Genomic DNA, 17500 nt, shown 5'->3' with positions numbered 1-17500 from the left:
ACTCACTGCAGCCGTTCTGAGTTGCCGCGTTCTGAGGGAGATACGGCCACTACCGTCGAGTCTGACAAGATGCTGCCTGTGGTCCCTTGCTTGCTTCTATGACGATACCTGCTCTGTTCCATCTCCTGCCGTGCTGGTGGTCCTGGGAGAACCCTGTCACCAGGCGCAAGAGGCGCGCGGGAGCGTGTGACGTTCCTGTCAGCCACCACTCTGTTGTGGTGGTCCGCCATCTGACGTTCCCGCTGCCGCAGCGTCCTCCTCCCAAAATTGTCCACCTCAAGCTTCCGTTTCACTGATGGTAATCCATCCCGTAGCTGGCGGCCCGTTGCCAGCTGAGCCGGTGACCTATTGATGTCCCGTAGAGGTGTGTTAAGGTACTGGAGCAAGGCAAGAGAGATCTTATCGTTGTCTAGACTGCCATCACCTCCAGTGTTTCCCGGTAGTATCCTCTTGGCGGACTTCACGGCCACCTCTGCCCTTCCGTTTGACTGTGGGAAGTGCGCCGAGGACACCCGAACTCCTACCCCCCACTTCTGGAGGAAACTTTTCATCTCTTCACTTCCTAGATTGGTACCTCCGTCCATGGAGAGCTGCTCTGGGGCACCCCATCTCGAGAAGTGGTGACGCACCACATCCTTAATTCTGCCTGATTCTGTGCCATCAGGCAGCTGAGACACCTCCAGCCAACCCGTGAGCCTGTCTGCATAGACGATGTAGTCGTGTCCCTCCAGCTGGAACAAATCCACCACAGTCTGCTGGAAGGGATAGTCAGGGGGCGGAGTGAAGAGGAGAGGCTCAGGGGGTTGTATGTTGCACGTGTCACAGCAGTTGCGATGGTGCCTCAGGTCCCCTTCAATGCCAGGCCAGTATACTGCCTGTCGCGCTTTCCTGAGCATCGAGTCTATACCTTGGTGGCCTGCATGGAGGTGGGCTGCAACCTGCTTGCGTAGGAGGTCTGGAATCACCAGGCGAGGATGGTTGCTGTGGAAAGTGTACGTCACCAGGCCTCGCGACACACCCAGCCTCTCCCTAATGCTGTCTCCCCATCTCCTCCCCATCTCACACCTTAAACTAAGCACACATTTTCCCTTCAGTTTCCTTCTCCCAACCTCTCCAGACTAATCTCCCCACTTTAACCTCCCCATCCGCTCCTCTGATTCCCCATTTCCATCATAAACAACCTTCCAGTTTCACCACACCTCCCCATCACCTTTCTTTCCCCAACCTCCCCATTTCATCCCCCCACTAATCTCCCCATCTCCCACAGGGCAAGGGCAACGGGTACTCTCCCCTGCGGCAGTGTTTGATGACGACCCTGGGATCATGAGCGAAGCAGAGACGTCTTCCACGGGGTTCTGCAGGGAGGGTGGGGGGAAACAGCAAGCCTCTCTCCCCCCAGCCCGCTCCCCCTCCTCCAAGACCCTCGATGCCAGGTCCTTCGGTAAGGCAAGGGGTGATGAGCGAGTGAATGGTGTGTTTTTTGGGGTGTTTTGGGGTGAAAGGGATGGTAAATTTGTTTTTGTGGGTGTGAATGGGGAATGGGGTGGATGAGGGTGTGATTTGGGTGTTTTCGGCTTTTTGGATGTCTTAATGAGGGTTTGGGGTGATAATGGGGGTGTTTTGGGTGTTAATGTGGTGAGAATGAGGAAATTTGAAGAGATGGAAATGGGAGAGTGAAAGTTTTGGGGAGTTAAGAGTGGGGAAAGAAAAAGACGTTTGTTTGTTTGTTTCTTTGAGAGAGAGAGAGAGAGAGAGAGAGAGAGAGAGAGAGAGAGAGAGAGAGAGAGAGAGAGAGAGATGAAAACACAGAAAGACAAAGAATGATTATAGCAAGGGCAAAAAAGAAACAGTGAGAAAGCGAGAGAAAGAAAGAAAGAAAGAAAGAAAGGAAATGAACTGGAGAAAGAGGAGGAGGAGGAGGAAGGAAAGATAAAAAGAGGAAGAGAAGATAGAAAAAAAGAAAAAAATCTAATTCATAATTCCGAAAAAATATTCTTAATATAGTTATTTTTTTATTTTAATTCTCTCTCTCTCTCTCTCTCTCTCTCTCTCTCTCTCTCTCTCTCTCTCTCTCTCTCTCTCTCTCTCTCTCTCTCTCTCTCTCTCTCTCTCTCTCTCTCTAATATCATCTTCATCCTCCTAATCTCCCTCTTCTTACTGGTTGAGAGGAGGAGGAAATAGAGGAAAATAAATGAAGGAAGAAAGGAAGGAAGAAGATAAAAGAGAAGGAAGAGAGGTAATTGGAAGGAATGACCAATAACAGAGAGAGAGAGAGAGAGAGAGAGAGAGAGAGAGAGAGAGAGAGAGAGAGAGCACAAGCAAGCAAATAGAATGACAATCAGACACACAGACATAGACAGAAAATGGCCTCTCTCTCTCTCTCTCTCTCTCTCTCTCTCTCTCTCTCTCTCTCTCTCTCTCTCTCTCTCTCTCTCTCTCTCTCTCTCTCTCTCTCTCTCTCTCTCTCTCTCTCTCTCTCTCTCTCTCTCTCTCTCTCTCTCTCTCTCTCTCTCTCTCTCTCTCTCTCTCAGAGAAGGCAAGGAATAGCTTAAGTGTTTACTACATGAATTGTAGAATTATTCTGAATAAAATAGACTTGCTTAGAGGAATGGCGTGTGTAGAGAACCTTGATATCATTGCTTTGACAGAAATTTGGTTAGATATTTCATGAAAAGTATTTAATCCAGAAGTTAAGATAGATGGTTATACACTATTCTATAAAGACAGGGAAAAACAGGAGAGGAAGAGGCATCGCATTATATGTTAGGGACACATTACAGTGTTGTATTAACAGTAGAATTAAAACATTTAGCAAAACAGAGTCGATATGGGAAGGATCACAGTCAGTAGCGCTGGGAGTAGTGTACAGGCCACTTAACAGTACAAAGGAAATTAACACCTCACTGGCAGGAAATAAATAGAGCAGGCAGGTACAGTCAGGTATGTGTGGTAGGAGATTTTAATTTTATGAATATCGACTGGAGCCTGATGGTGGGTAACAGGGAAGCAGAGGAATTTCTTAAGGTAATTCAGGATAATTTTTTCAAAACAGGTAATTGTAGAACCCACAAGGGGAAACAATATTCTAGATTTAATGCTAACTAACAGGGAGGAAGCAGGCACACAGATATAGGTTGGAGGACAGCTAGGTAACAGTGACCAGTGGGAAATTAGGTACAAATTAAAATGGGAGAAAACCTTTAGGAACAAAAAACACTAGTAAAATACCTGACCTTAGGAGAGCAGATTTTGAGGAATTAAAAGGGTACCTCCAAGGAGTTGACTGGCAACGGACACAGGGTGAGGTAGATAAGGCAAGGTGAGGGAGGTGAGGTGAGGTGTGAGGGTGTAGGACAAGAGGAGGCAAGATGTGTCTTGAAGGGTCGGAGGAGGGAGAGAGGGGGAGATGTGTTTATGTTGGAGGAGCAGGTCATGCTGAGATGAGAGAGGTGAGGTTGAGGTAAGTAGATGAGGGAGTGGAGAGGATAGAAGGGGCCAAGATGAGGAGATTAGGTGAAGTTAATGTAGATGAGTCTTATAAATATTTTGTAGATAAATTGCATACAGGGCAGTTAGCAAACATCCCGCAGAGAGCAATAAGATCACAGAAATTACCCTAAATGGATGACTGCAAGGTTAAAACATTATATAGGGCAGAAAAGAAGTGTTTATTTAAGTATATAAAGACAAGGGAAGAGGTTTTAAGGCCACAATATAATGAATTAGTTAAAACAATCAGGAAGTTAATGAGGAAAGCTAAAAGCAGTTATGAATTAAAGGTAGCCAGCCAGGCGAAGACGGACCCCAAGGGATTTTATCAAGTATACAGGACAAAGAATAAGGAAACAATAGGTCTATTAAAGGCAGCAGATGGGGAGCTGGTTAGTTCTGGGGGGAGATTAGTAAAATTCTGAATGAATGTTATTTAACTGTCTTCACCCAGGAAAACATGCAGGATATGCCAGATAGTGAACAGGTGTTCACAGCAGATGAGAATGAGAAGCTGACAGATATTTCCATAACTAGGGAGATAGTGGAACAGGAGATAGATAAAAATGTTCAAGACACCAGGACCTGATGAAATATATCCCAGAGTATTTAAGGAATGCAAAGAGGTTATTAGTGAGCCGTTAGTTTCTGTCTTTAGGAAATCACTGGAGTCAGGTGAGGTACCAGTAATGTGGAGGCAGGCTAATGTAGTACCCATCTTTAAGAAAGAAGATAATACTTGAATGTCTAATTACATTAGCTTAACTTCTGTTGTAGGTAAAATAATAGTCAATAACAACAAAGAACATTAGGGAGCATTTAGACAAACATAACTTGATAAATCAATCACAGCATGGCTTCATGAAGGGGAAGTCTTGCCTGACAAACTTGTTAATTTTTTTACAGTAAAGTGTACGAGGCAGCAGATAATGGTGATAATTATGACATCCTATATCTGGATCATGCTGTGACACAAAGACAGGTAGATCAGATGCCATCACCTTGCAGGCAGATTTAGATAGGATGAACGAATGGACACAGATGGCAAATGCAGTTTAATATCAACAAATGCAAAGTACTGAGTGTAGGTAGAGGAAAACCCACACAGTAGGTACACAATAAACAATGAAACTCTGGTAGGTTCAGGGTATGAAAAAGATTTAGGGGTTATAGTTAGCTCTGAACTCCGTCTAAGAAAGCAATGTATAGAGGCCAGAAACATGGCAAATAGGGTGGTATTAGGATTAATTTTTAGGAGTGTTAAAAGTAGAAGGCCCGAAGTAATATTAAAGTTATATTTGGCTCTGGTCAGACCTCATCTAGACTATGCTGTGCAGTTTTGGTTCCCACATTACAGGAAAGATATAGGTCTATTAGAATCAGTACAGAGGAGAATGACTAAAAGGATACAGGGGATGAGGAGTATTCCTTACGAGGCGAGACTGAAGCTGTTAAATTTACATTCTTTAGAGAGACGTAGGTTAAGAAGGGACCTGATAGAAGTCTTTAAGTGGTATAAGGGTTATAACAAGGGGGATGTAAGCAAAATTCTTAGGATCAGCAACCAGGATAGAACAAGAAATAACGGGTTCAAGAGAATAACTTAGATTTAAAAAGAGATAGTAAAAAATTGGTTTTCAAATAGACTGGTAGATGAATGGAATGGACTCAGTAATCACATTGTTAGCATTGTTAGTGCTAAAACATTAGGGAGCTTTAAGAGAAGATTAGACGGATTTATGGATGGGGACGATAGGTGGAAAAAGGTAGGTATATTTCATACAGGGACTGCCACATGTAAGCCTGGTCGCTTCTTGCAGCTTCCCCTATTTCTTATGTTCTTATGAAAGGATAGTAGAGGGGAGAGAGGAGAGAGGGGAGAGGGGAGAGGGTTGGCTGTGTTATAAGTTATGTGTTGGAAGGGTAGGAAGGGATGATGGGAGAAGAAGAGGTGGGGAGAGGGTGATTGATGGAAGGGGAGGGGAGAGGGGAAGGTGGATTGGCTTGAATGCAACAGTGAGAACATGGAAGAGGAGGAGGAGTAAAGGAAATTAAAAAAAAAGGGAGGAGGAGGAAGAAGAAATAGGAAGATCAGGAAGTGAAGGTGTAGGAGGAGGAGGAGGGTGAGAAGAAGAGGAACAGGAGGAGGAGGGAGATAAGAAGAAAAAGGAAGAGGAAAAGTAAAGAATAATTGCAAATTAAGGAAGAGGAAGGAGAGAGAGAGAGAGAGAGAGAGAGAGAGAGAGAGAGAGAGAGAGAGAGAGAGAGAGAGAGAGAGAGAGAGAGAGAGTCAACAGGTTGTTTTGGAATAATAATGTGAATGATTGTCTCCCTCCTCCTCCTCCTCCTCCTCCTCCTCCTCCTCCTCCTCCTCCTCCTCCTCCTCCTCCTCCTCCTCCTCCTCCTCCTCCTCCTCCTAGCTCTCCTCCAGACATCATAGAAGTTATGAATAATTCTCTCTCTCTCTCTCTCTCTCTCTCTCTCTCTCTCTCTCTCTCTCTCTCTCTCTCTCTCTCTCTCTCTCTCTCTCTCTCTCTCTCTCTCTCTCTCTCTCTCTCTCTCTCTCTCTCTCTCTCTCTCTCTCTCTCTCTCTCTCTCTCTCTCTCTCTCTCTCTCTCTCTCTCTCTCCCCTCAATCTCTCCATTCCCCCCTCATTCAATCTCTGCTTATTTCTCCTCTCCCCTCCTGAGTGTCTCCCTACTCTCCCAATACACTAACCTTTTCCTCCCCCTGTTGCTCCCCACGCCCCTCTGAACCCCTCTACCTCACTGACACATCTCCCCAAACTAACCTTCCCTTCTCTCCCCCTCCCATATCCTGACCTCACTAACATCAGCTCCCACCTCCATTCCACACTCCCACACCTGTCACTTGTCTCCCCACGCCTTCTCCCCAGGCTAACTTCCTCCTTTTTATCTCCGCAGAATCGGACGCTAACAGTTCCTCTTGGGATGACGACCCAGGTATCATGAGCAAGGCTGAGACTTTCTCCACTGGGCGCAGCAGGAACGTGAAGCCTCGGACCTCCCTTCCAATAGTGCACACGCCCTCCAAGACCCTCGAGCGACCCCTGGGTGAGTGTGTGAGGGTCAGGGAGGAAGGGAAACTAGACTGCAGTAAGGGTTTTGGGGAGAGTGGGTGGGGTGTGTGGGTGATGGAGGAATGGGTGCCTGTGTGTTATGGAAATGAATGAATGAGTGTGATGGGGAGGAGAGATGGGTGAGGGGAGGGTAAGGGGGAGAGAGAGAGAGAGAGAGAGAGAGAGAGAGAGAGAGAGAGATTGATTCTTTTTGTTTATTATTATTCTTTATTACTTTTTAGTGTGTTTCTCTCTCTCTCTCTCTCTCTCTCTCTCTCTCTCTCTCTCTCTCTCTCTCTCTCTCTCTCTCTCTCTCTCTCTCTCTCTCTCTCTCTCTCTCTCTCTCTCTCTCTCTCTCTCTCTCTCTCTTAATCTCTTATTCCCTTTTCTTCCTTTCTTCCTTCCCTCCTATCTTTGTTTCTCTTTCCTCCTCCTCCTCCTCCTCCTCCTCCTCCTCCTCCTCCTCCTCCTCCTCCTCCTCCTCCTCCTCCTCCTCCTCCTCCTCCTCCTCCTCCTCCTCATTCATTCTACCTAACAAGAAATAATGGATTCAAGATTATACCCAAACGTTTTAAATCCCACAAGGCCAAACATTTTTTCTTTAATCGTATAGTAAATATATGGAGTAAACTTCCTGCAGAAATTGTGAACAGCAATACTACTGAATCAGTTCATCCTAAACATTTGCACTTTGTTTTTCCACAGAGCAATAAGAAATTAGAATTGACAGAGAAACCAGACAAGGGACTGCATTTGAAGAAGCACAAGAACCAAGAAATTACATCATTCAATGAAATGACAACAAATCTAAAGTAAGAATTTACATAGTTTTCATTTTGGTTTACATTCTGAAAGGTAACAGTAACATGGATATGTTTTTATATTGAAATCTTTCTCTGATTGCATACAAATGGTACCAATCAACAAATAATAATGTAATACTTAGAAGCTGGGAATTCCAATCACTGGTAGATAAAATGAACCACCATTCTAGAGTGTACATAACTAAGGAATTAATATACTGGTTAACTGTCACACCAGCATCAACAGAATAACAACAATTGTTGAGTAGAGTCTATAGGAGGCAGGGAAGGAGGCATGTAGTCAGTTTTAGAGAGCAGTTATTATGAAATCAGCTGTAGAATATTCCTAAGATGCAATACTACTGGAGTCTGTCAGCTTGAAGACAGTTTATTAAAGAAGGGAAGTTCATGAGATATAAAGCCTTTGATTATTCAGTTTCATTTCCAAAGTAACATTTATTTATTGGTGTGTTGCTTCCTGTAAATAGTAAAGCCTTGACAGCACTGCATCTCTCACACCACGCTGTAACTGTTGAGAGAACCATAACCCTTAGAGAGAGGAGGAGGGAATCCTTGGTTTATGTTCAGTAAAGCCCTGTATTCTTGTCATGGCAATGTAGAATGGAGGCGTCATTGGTTTATGTTCAGTAAAGCCCTGTATTCTTGTCATGGCAATGTAGAATGGAGGCATCATTGGTCACATACTGTTCTAATGTATGTGCACTTGCCACGCTGTTCACCAGGCAAAAGGCGTTGCAGAAAGAGCGCAAGATCACTGTGTTGTGGGAGAAGAGAGTCCCTTAGTGGTCAGCTGGTGACGGTCCACAACCACAGCCACTTTGAAGAGAATGGCCTGAGCCACGACCACCTTGCTCAAGAAAATATCACGTTGACAGAGCTGATTAAAGAACTAGAAGATAAGCTCAAACTTTCAAAGGTACCACAAGTGTCTTTGTATATTAGTTTGGTGTACTTTGTAAGATTAATCATTACTGAAAACAATACATGGAGTACGTGAGGTTGTGTGTTTGTTTATGCACGGAGACAGTTTCCTTAAAAATGGGTAAAGAGTACTATGGTGCTTTAGATGTGGAAGGATGAGTGGAAGGAATGCTTGGAGTGTGCAAGGCTCAAGTGTATGCAGAAGAGCACTGACAGGAGTGTGAGGACTACTCTGTCATGACCGTGTCTTTAAGACATGAACAAATGATGCAGTGTGGGAATCATGAAGGTGTAAAAATGCAGGGTATGGATGGGATGCTACATCAGCAGTTTTTGTCATTAAGGCTGGTAAAGTGAAAGATTTGTTAATCACTTTGGTCTTTAGTTGATGCTTCTGGTGAGGCTTTCCTGTTTAAACTTGGCATAATATATATAAAATGATGTGGCATGTTAAACAAGTTAACTTACTGCCTTCTTGTGTCTTTCACAGATAGAAATCAAAGACGTCACAAGACAGAATAGTGAGCTGCATGCACTTATCACAGAGTATAAAGTCACTCCCTCAGAGGAAAAAGACAAGGATGGCACCTCTTCATGTGAGAACTCAGAAGCTAAATGTGAGCTACCATCCACATGAATATATATTTGTATATCAAACTGACATTCTCCATGGAGGGAGGCTTTCCAAAGTGCACACACACACACACACACACATCTCTGCATCAGGACTCAACAGCCAGACTGATAAACAATTACTTCACCCAAGATGATCAGCTGATAGGATTAGCTGTGGATTAGCCTCCTGTGGTGACTAGGCCAGCAGATAATTTTGTGAGCTGCCAGTCATCATGGTCCTGGTGTCTGAGGTGCTGCTTTTGCATTTTCCCAGTCATGGGTTGAGGCCACATCACATTTATTCATTCACAGTTGCTCTTAGTTATCTCTGTTACAAGTTTAAATTTTTCCTGGCTCCACAGACATTTCTGGTGCATCTAACCCTCTCTCCATTGCCCTTCTATTTCCCTTAGTCTTATACCCACTTCTTACATTACGTCTAATTACTTCCATTGGTCATTCTTGTCTGGCCCTCTGTTGCATCAATTTTTCACCTCCAGGTACAGATACCAAGGGGAAATTGCTGGGTCAAGTGGCTACACTGACATCTGAGGTTAGCAGGTTGGAGAGTGAGTGCAGCAGTCTTCAGGTTCAGCTAGACTGTGAGAGCGATAAGTATAACAAACTGCTGGGAGAATCTCTTGCTCATGAAAAGTTGTCTGAAGATGTCATAACTGAACCAAAAGGTAAGAAAGTTTATATTCTCTAATAATAAAGCAAATAATTTTTCCTCACTGATGCTCAATTTTTTTAATTAATAACAAAATAAAAGCATTGTTATTGGATTTGTTTATTGAGGCTGTATTAAGAAAAGTTGAGAGAAACAAACTTATTGTTTTATCAGGAGAAACAACAAGATTGGGAGGAACTGAGCTTGAATAGAAGCTGCAACTGAATCATCTGTAAAAGTGAAGTGGAGGAAGTGTTTACTGTTTACTCTATGCCATTTCCTTGGTCTTTTAATGAAGAATTTTATCCTTTTTCAGGTGACTACTTCACCATCTACCAGTTGCAGCGAGGAGTGATGAAGCAGCAAGCTCGAGAACGCCAGTTAGACCTTGCCAGCCTCCATCATGAATGAGAGGAAATGAAGCAAAACCACTCAGCAGGTTAGTGCTCTCTTTTGCATCTCACACACTTCTTATTCATGTCATGGCAGATTAGTGATTTCTGCTGCATCTCACACAATTCTTATTCAATTGCTGGCAGGTTAGTGATCTCTGCTGCATCTCAAACGGTGTAATGTAACCTTCCAGAGAAATCTACCCCTCATTTATTAGTTAACAGGAGTGTTTAATGTACTTAATGTGATTAGCCAGGATCAAGGGTCAACTTCTTCACTGACCATTTAGTCTCAGGTGATGTATCTGTCCTCCATGAGTCACTAGAGACACATAAGGGTGTTGTAAGTGAAATTTCATCTATTAGATTTATTCAAAATGTGAATTAACACAGTTGTTTCCTGCAGGATTTGATATCAAAGCTGGTGCAGGAAAAGGAAGCAGATCATGACCTTGAGCAGCTCGAGAAGATAAGCAGCGTCCTTAAGAGTCCAGTTGCTATCATTAGCAGTGTTGGTGAGTAGTAAAAACTGAGCCATCTTATGAAGTGCAACAAAACATTATTATTATCTTCATAATTTTCTTGAAATAAACAGATTTCTGTGGCATGTTGCTCATTAGCACTTTAATATCAGATAACACCAGTTATTTATGTAATGATGTAATGTACTAAGTAGATGAAATACAAGTGGCATCTGCTAACACTCTTGATGTGGAACAGGAACCAGTGAGTCTGAGACACCCACCAGCAGTGGAAAGGTGGCTGACGAGCGCCTCAAACACCAAAAAAGACCAAAACTGTTACTGCTGCCACACTGCCACCACTTCCACTGACACCAAAAGCCCAACTGTGCAGAGAATCCTGGACCTCCGCAATGAAATGGAGTCCACCAGTCACCTGGAGCACTTTAGCCTCCAAAAGTTCCATCCGTGTCCATTGTGTTTGGGTAAACTTATCACTGTATAAGGGGACAAGTATCAGTGTATGGTTACTATATACTCATTTGTACTTAAAGATGTCATGTCACATCATTCTCTCTCTCTCTCTCTCTCTCTCTCTCTCTCTCTCTCTCTCTCTCTCTCTCTCTCTCTCTCTCTCTCTCTCTCTCTCTCTCTCTCTCTCTCTCTCTTCTTTCTTTCTTTCTTTCTTTCTTTCTTTTGTTGCATATTTTACTGCTTTACATTCCTCCCCACAGTATTTTTTCATCTACTTTATGACTGCAGTAGTTTTATCATCCCAGTGTATGCCGTATCCACTCTGAAACTGTAATTCACCAATCAGCTCAAATGTGTCTCAGTTTTGATAATCATTAATTTGTTTCAGCTACACAACCACTCTGATAAGGGACAAAATCTACTTCACCAGTCATCTATGTCATACAGTCATATATATTCATACATATGACAAAATACTCTTCCTAAGACCTGTCCATCTATCTAAGGTACCACATAACATTTAAAACTTACAATATTGTGTTTAATTCATGAACACTTTTTTGTCTATCTATGTAGACTTGAAATTGTATTGCGTATAGACTTGAAATGTATTGGGAGTTTTCTTTATCTCTCATTCTATACCTAACACCTGTTCCTAAGAATCCCCAGGTGATAGCCATGGTGACTGGCTGGTCTCCTACTGAGTGGCTGGGGTTTTCCAAAAGTGAGGGTTGGTGTTCTATACCATACCATGTGCCCTGTTTGTATTCCTTCTTTGTCCTCTGTATTATATTCTATGTAAAGATGGTGCTGGGGTGGGATCTACTTCTTATTCCCTAAAAGTGATGGGGAGTGACACTGGGCAGCATTGATTTGCTCCTTAGAGATGGCTGGGTTCCTGTGGATGAGTGGGCCATGCTGTGCTTTGTCAAGGATGGTGTTTGGTATTGTGATGACTCTTGCCACAATCAAGTGTCTCCCACAGAGTAGTGGAGTACCTATGTATGGTGTTGACCCAAGCTGTCCAGGTCTCATCCAATGCCTTAATATGATTTAGATTATCAAAATGGTTTAACTCACCATTTAATCAGCTGACTGATTTGAATAGAGAAGTATGTAATGTATAGCCTAACCATCTCTGCCAGCATGGTCAGACTCTTGGTAGTAACCCAAAGCGCTCCTAGGTAGTGAGTATCATTGCACATAATGATCTTTACTTTGTCAGTAATTCAATGATACTGAATATTACTCTACTGGATTTTGCTCAGCACTGCTTGGTAACTTGGCCATAATCCTTGGTCTGGAATGATATGAAGCCATGTTTTTACATTCCATATGAGACAGGCAAGCACTATGCTTTGCCTGACTGATACCTGTACTTTGCATTTATGACCCCAGGTAGTTCATCACTCTCTCTCTCTCTCTCTCTCTCTCTCTCTCTCTCTCTCTCTCTCTCTCTCTCTCTCTCTCTCTCTCTCTCTCTCTCTCTCTCTCTCTCTCTCTCTCTCTCTCTCTCTCTCTCTCTCTCTCTCTCTGGAATTATACTGTATATTAGGAAATATCATTAAAGAGTGTGTGTGTGTGTGTAAAAAGTGTTTGCATTATTGTGCATTTGATGTTATAGCCCCAGGTTCTTAAAGTTTTCTGGTTTCATGATTTATAAAGATTGCTATTTTTAATAAAGTTATTGAATTTGTTATTGAGTGTTTGTATTGAACTCATTAGCTTTGTAATAGTGTGCGTCTCATCATGCATTCATTAATGATGTAGAGTGGAAATGTCCACTCCTATCATGCATAATTTCAATGCATTATTGGTTTATGTTGTTATTTGTGTATAAATTGTAAAGTTATGCCAGTCTATTTTAGTACAAACTAAATATCAGCTGGAAGAGAGGACAGGTAATGGCACACTAAAACACAGGAAGGGACAATGATATAACCATCCAATTTAACAATACACAGAGGAAGAAGAATGAGAAAGCAATAAAAATGGATTATTTAATGGATGATTAATAGACCCTCATTTATAATCTTATTTCAGGCAAGAATATTAAAAGACAGCTGGCTTGCCCTTTGTACTTGTTCAGCTTGCCCTTAGCATTTGTTCATACATGACAGAATGAGAGATGTATGGGTGGTGGTGACACCTGGAAATGGGTATGATTCATGAAGGGATTGATTGATTGGTTGACTGATTAAGAAAAAAACGTAGCAGTGGAGGGTGGGGGGAAGGCGCCCCCAACTTTCCAGTCATATATGGCGTGGAAGGGACAATACCAGCAAAGAAAAATATGAGAAAATGCATAATTTACTACAAAACCCAAAATGCGAAAAAAAACCTTGCCAAATTGAACCTTCCCACGAAGGTAATGAATGGAGTTTTGATGCAATGAGCCACAGTTACTTAGAACACTCAACAAATATAACACCTGCCAAAAAAATAAAATAAATAAATAAAATAAATAAATCAATAAATAAATAAAGATAAAAATGCGAGGAAACCTTTAAATTATCACAACGCGAAAAATACACACACGCTAAACTGGATGCGTCATTAATTAATAGTCATTGGGACTGTTATCCCCCCAATAGTTTATAGCCCCTCCCCTATTCATTGCTCCCCCTTCCCTGCCTTGAGGAACACCTTCACTTATGGCCTGCTGTTGGTCAGATTTAAGCCATTTTAACCTCGAATTACATACAATGCATACATACATACATATTGTCTCCTTGCAATAATTATAATAGTCTTCCTGGCTTAATTTTTGTTTATTCATTATTCCTTATGTGTTTATTTATTAATTACTTGTAATTTGTCTAATTCCTTGTTTTATTTAGCCTCGGTATTTAACTAAGCATTTTTTTTTTTTTCACTTTCTGACTGTGGCCCTTGCAATGAACGGCTTAATTGTTTATTTACTGTTCCTTACGAGTTTATTGATTATATGTGAGTTATTTATTTGATATTCATGATTTTTTTTTTTAACTTCGTATTTCTTTATATGATAGTTTTATCTTTTCGTGTTTTCTGGCTTAAGTTTTGTTTGTTACTCCTTGTTTGTGTTATTAGGTGTGTCATTAATTATTTGTCTTATTTCTCGTAGTTTAATGGAATTTTTAGCACTTTAATTATTAGAGTTCCTCACCAGTCATTTTATTCGAGAGAGAGAGAGAGAGAGAGAGAGAGAGAGAGAGAGAGAGAGAGAGAGAGAGAGAGAGAGAGAGAGAGAGAGAGAGAGAGTCTAAATGAATAAAAAATAATAATAATCAGTTACAGTATTTTATTTATAAACAAGAACAATTCATGATAATAATAATAATAATAATAATAATAATAATAATAATAATAATAATAATAATATTTAAATACAAGGAGGAAAATGTGTAATAATAATAATAATAATAATAATAATAATAATAATAATAATAATAATAATAATAATAACAATAACTGCTTTTATCTTACTCACACAGATAAATAGTTTTATAAATAGTTTATTGACCATAAACATTGTGTACATACACACAAAATTAAATAGAACATAAAAATTTCAAAATGTAGTCAGTGACACACAGAAGACTGGTGACAAAACCTACTAAAGCCCATTAAATGATTGGGTGTCTCAAGTTTCCACATCATCAGTGGAACACTGCTTCTGAGCACTCAGGGATGGACAAGCTTTTCATGGCTTGTGTGAATGGAGACAAGACGTGTAGGGGATTTATTTGTTCTGTTTTTTCTTGTCCTACTCTCTCTTCCTCTCTCTTGACTCTTCCTTTGCTTCATCCTACTCTTTCTCTTGCTCATTCTTTCTCTCTCTCTCTCTCTCTCTCGCGCTCTCTCTCTCTCTGGACTTTTCAGACATAGCTCCTTATGATTTTTTGGCAATCCCAAGCCTGTTGACAGTATCCTTATCTGAGAGCCAAGGAGACCATGCAGAATGTGGCAGCATACCTATCATTGGTTGCAGAAGCGTTTGAGCAGTGGAGTGATGGATGATTGTAGGAATGTGGTGGCACTGCTATCCACCATGACATTCATCCACATAACAGAACCATCTCACATGGTGCATTCAGCCTCAGGGAGAGGAACCTCTGTAGCCTTGGGCAGTAGCCCTTGGTCAGGTTTGCTCCAGAGTCAAACCTGCTTACCATCCGAGAATACCTTGGGGAAAAATGAGGAAGCCTTTTGCTCTGAACCCATGAAAATTGTTCAACCCTATAAGGGAAAAATATGAATGTTGAACAAATTGATGAGAAATGGAAGGATTAATGGGCTAAGTGTGTTGGATTACAAAGGGGTTTCTTTGAAGGACATTTTGAATGATACCATAAATGTGTGGCACCCAGGATGAAGGTGGTCTGCAGGGTGGTCTGTGTCAGGGGGATGATGGCAGACAGCAGCAGCAGCACCGTGACAGCTCAAGCATCCTGTTGAAATTATCACTTTTTAAATGGTGAAAAGTGAAGGAAAAACCGGTCTCCATGGAATGTGGAAGTACACAACAACAACTCTGAAAGATTTCTTACAATAATAAGTCATCATTCATTGTATCCTTTCTTGTTGGCCACAAGATTATCATACAAATTTTCCAGACATCTGCAAATTGGTATCTCTAGCTGTTATTAAATATGATATTAAGTTTGATGAATGTATTTATTTCATTTTACATGAAAGTTGTTGATTGCAAAAAAAAAATAATAACCAAAATATATTTTTGACTTTTACTTTACAATGCCTTAACTGTTTGCTTTTAAAAAATTATGTAGATTGATTTTCTCATTTTAAGACTTAAAGTCTAGACAACTAACTGGCCTTAAATTTTTCTGATATACAAATAAAGTTAACAAGAGAGCACATTTCACTAACACTCATGGTGAAGTGTCCACCAATGATGGTGAAGGAGGTACACATGTAAACTCCAATCTGAGCAATGACCAACACAATTTGTCCAGCTGCATGTCTCCATCGGGCACAAACTCCACCTCCTGCATCTGTGTCATGCCCACCACCACCGTCACCATGGCAACACTGAAAAGTGGAATCTTATCATTCACACCGTTACAAAAAATGTACTCCCCATATATATATATATATATATATATATATATATATATATATATATATATATATATATATATATATATATATATATATATATATATATATATATATATATATATATATATATATATATATATATATATATATATATATATATATATATATATATATATATGGATTGCTATTCCCAACATTAAAAATTCTTCAGCTAATCTTACTTTGAATTTTTGCATCCAATATTAACTACAATTTTTTCCTATGATATTTTCCAACTACACTTAAAGCCTTTCACTGTGAAACAAAACAATTAGCAGCATCAGAAGCAATGCATGCTCCTTTATAACCATCTACAAGATGTAAAGTTGGCATTTTGCAATTTCTTCCCAGTTCTAAGACTGGATGTGGTTGTAGAACAAATAAAGATGTCTTGAGAGTGACTGGATAATTAAAATCCCCCATAATTATGCAATTATTAATGCAGCAAATGTCCACAATAAGGTCATAAAGTTTTTTGTCCGTAGCGGGTGACTGGACTACAGGATGATAGACGAGACCTAATGTTATTTTACAAGATTTATTTTCTAAGTGGATGAAAGTGACATCTATATTAGCAATGGTTGAGATTGGGAGTAAATGAGGACCAAGATTACCTTCCCTATATTAATGTGTTAGTTTTCATATTTATTGAGAGAGAGAGAGAGAGAGAGAGAGAGAGAGAGAGAGAGAGAGAGAGAGAGAGAGAGAGAGAGAGAGAGAGAGAGAGAGAGAGAGAGAGAGAGAGAGAGAGAGAGAGAGAGAGAGAGAGAGAGAGAGAGAGAGAGAGAGAGAGAGAGAGAGAGAGAGAGAGAGAGAGAGAGAGAGAGAGAGAGAGAGAGAGAGAGAGAGAGAGAGAGAGAGAGAGAGAGAGAGAGAGAGAGAGAGAGAGAGAGAGAGAGAGAGAGAGAGAGAGAGAGAGAGAGAGAGAGAGAGATAGAGAGAGAGAGAGAGATTGATTTCCATGTGAGAGTGTGGTTTTTAAGTATGCTATAGAGGACACACTTATTCATTCACTACACCCCACAGACTTGCAATATGTCCCCATAGCATTAGTTACAGACAACATCCTCTTATATACCAGTCTGTGTCAACTTTCTCTGATGTACTCCAGCCCAGGGACCCACAACAGAGTAAGCGTGGAGAAAAAGAATAGAAGACACAGAATGGATGAATAGAGATGCTGTGGTTTGTAAAAATATGGTGTAAGGTCTGTTGGCTTTGGTGGGAATGGTTTTCCAATCATTCCTCTCCTGCACAACCATTTTGCTTCCATAAACAGACATCTCTCTTTCATCTTCCCACCAAACACTGCTATTCCACCTTATATTTATGTATTTGCATGCTTATCTTCTCAAATTGTTCCCCTTCCATTCTCTCCGCATGTCCAACTCTCTCCTCCTTTCTGTGGTTGCTCACTCACTCCGCTGTTCCTCCACATTCATGACTATATATGATGCACATGTGCTTTATAA

At 41.0% G+C, this 17500-nt stretch overlaps 3 protein-coding genes and 1 long non-coding RNA gene across 6 annotated transcripts in view; 2 read left to right on the top strand and 2 right to left on the bottom strand.

Moving 5' to 3' along the window:
• LOC135098814 (uncharacterized) overlaps nucleotides 1-17500 on the top strand; it is a 19357-nt gene that overhangs the window by 644 nt on the left and 1213 nt on the right. The window contains exons 1-2 of the mRNA XM_064001205.1: nucleotides 1-1441; nucleotides 6414-6563. The exon at nucleotides 1-1441 is cut by the window's left edge and continues 644 nt beyond it. Of these exons, the coding sequence (XP_063857275.1) occupies nucleotides 1324-1441; nucleotides 6414-6563 (268 nt within the window). The 5' untranslated portion in view covers nucleotides 1-1323. The remainder of the gene's footprint in view (nucleotides 1442-6413; nucleotides 6564-17500) is intronic.
• Nucleotides 3-1058, bottom strand: LOC135098805 (uncharacterized protein K02A2.6-like). The gene has a single exon (XM_064001196.1). It carries the CDS (start codon nucleotides 1056-1058, stop codon nucleotides 3-5), a length of 1056 nt encoding a protein of 351 aa, XP_063857266.1.
• On the top strand, nucleotides 6705-12622 carry LOC135098797 (uncharacterized). The gene is made up of 7 exons (XM_064001192.1): nucleotides 6705-6708; nucleotides 8115-8308; nucleotides 8804-8930; nucleotides 9429-9614; nucleotides 9915-10037; nucleotides 10397-10505; nucleotides 10711-12622. The coding sequence occupies exons 1-5, from the start codon at nucleotides 6705-6707 to the stop codon at nucleotides 10007-10009; spliced, it is 606 nt and encodes a 201-aa protein (XP_063857262.1). The 3' UTR covers nucleotides 10010-10037; nucleotides 10397-10505; nucleotides 10711-12622.
• LOC135098815 (uncharacterized) overlaps nucleotides 14489-17500 on the bottom strand; it is a 7930-nt gene continuing 4918 nt past the window's right edge. For all 3 annotated transcript variants that reach the window (XR_010267405.1, XR_010267406.1, XR_010267407.1), the window contains 2 exons: nucleotides 15798-15959; nucleotides 14489-15358 (listed from right to left, as the gene is read on the bottom strand). This is a non-coding gene — a long non-coding RNA (uncharacterized LOC135098815). The remainder of the gene's footprint in view (nucleotides 15359-15797; nucleotides 15960-17500) is intronic.

The sequence above is a fragment of the Scylla paramamosain genome, unplaced genomic scaffold, assembly GCF_035594125.1.
Source record: "Scylla paramamosain isolate STU-SP2022 unplaced genomic scaffold, ASM3559412v1 Contig82, whole genome shotgun sequence".
Classification (NCBI taxonomy): Eukaryota; Metazoa; Arthropoda; class Malacostraca; order Decapoda; family Portunidae; genus Scylla; species Scylla paramamosain.
The sequence above is the reverse complement of the archived record's forward strand: the minus strand, read 5'-3'. Positions and strand labels throughout refer to the sequence as shown.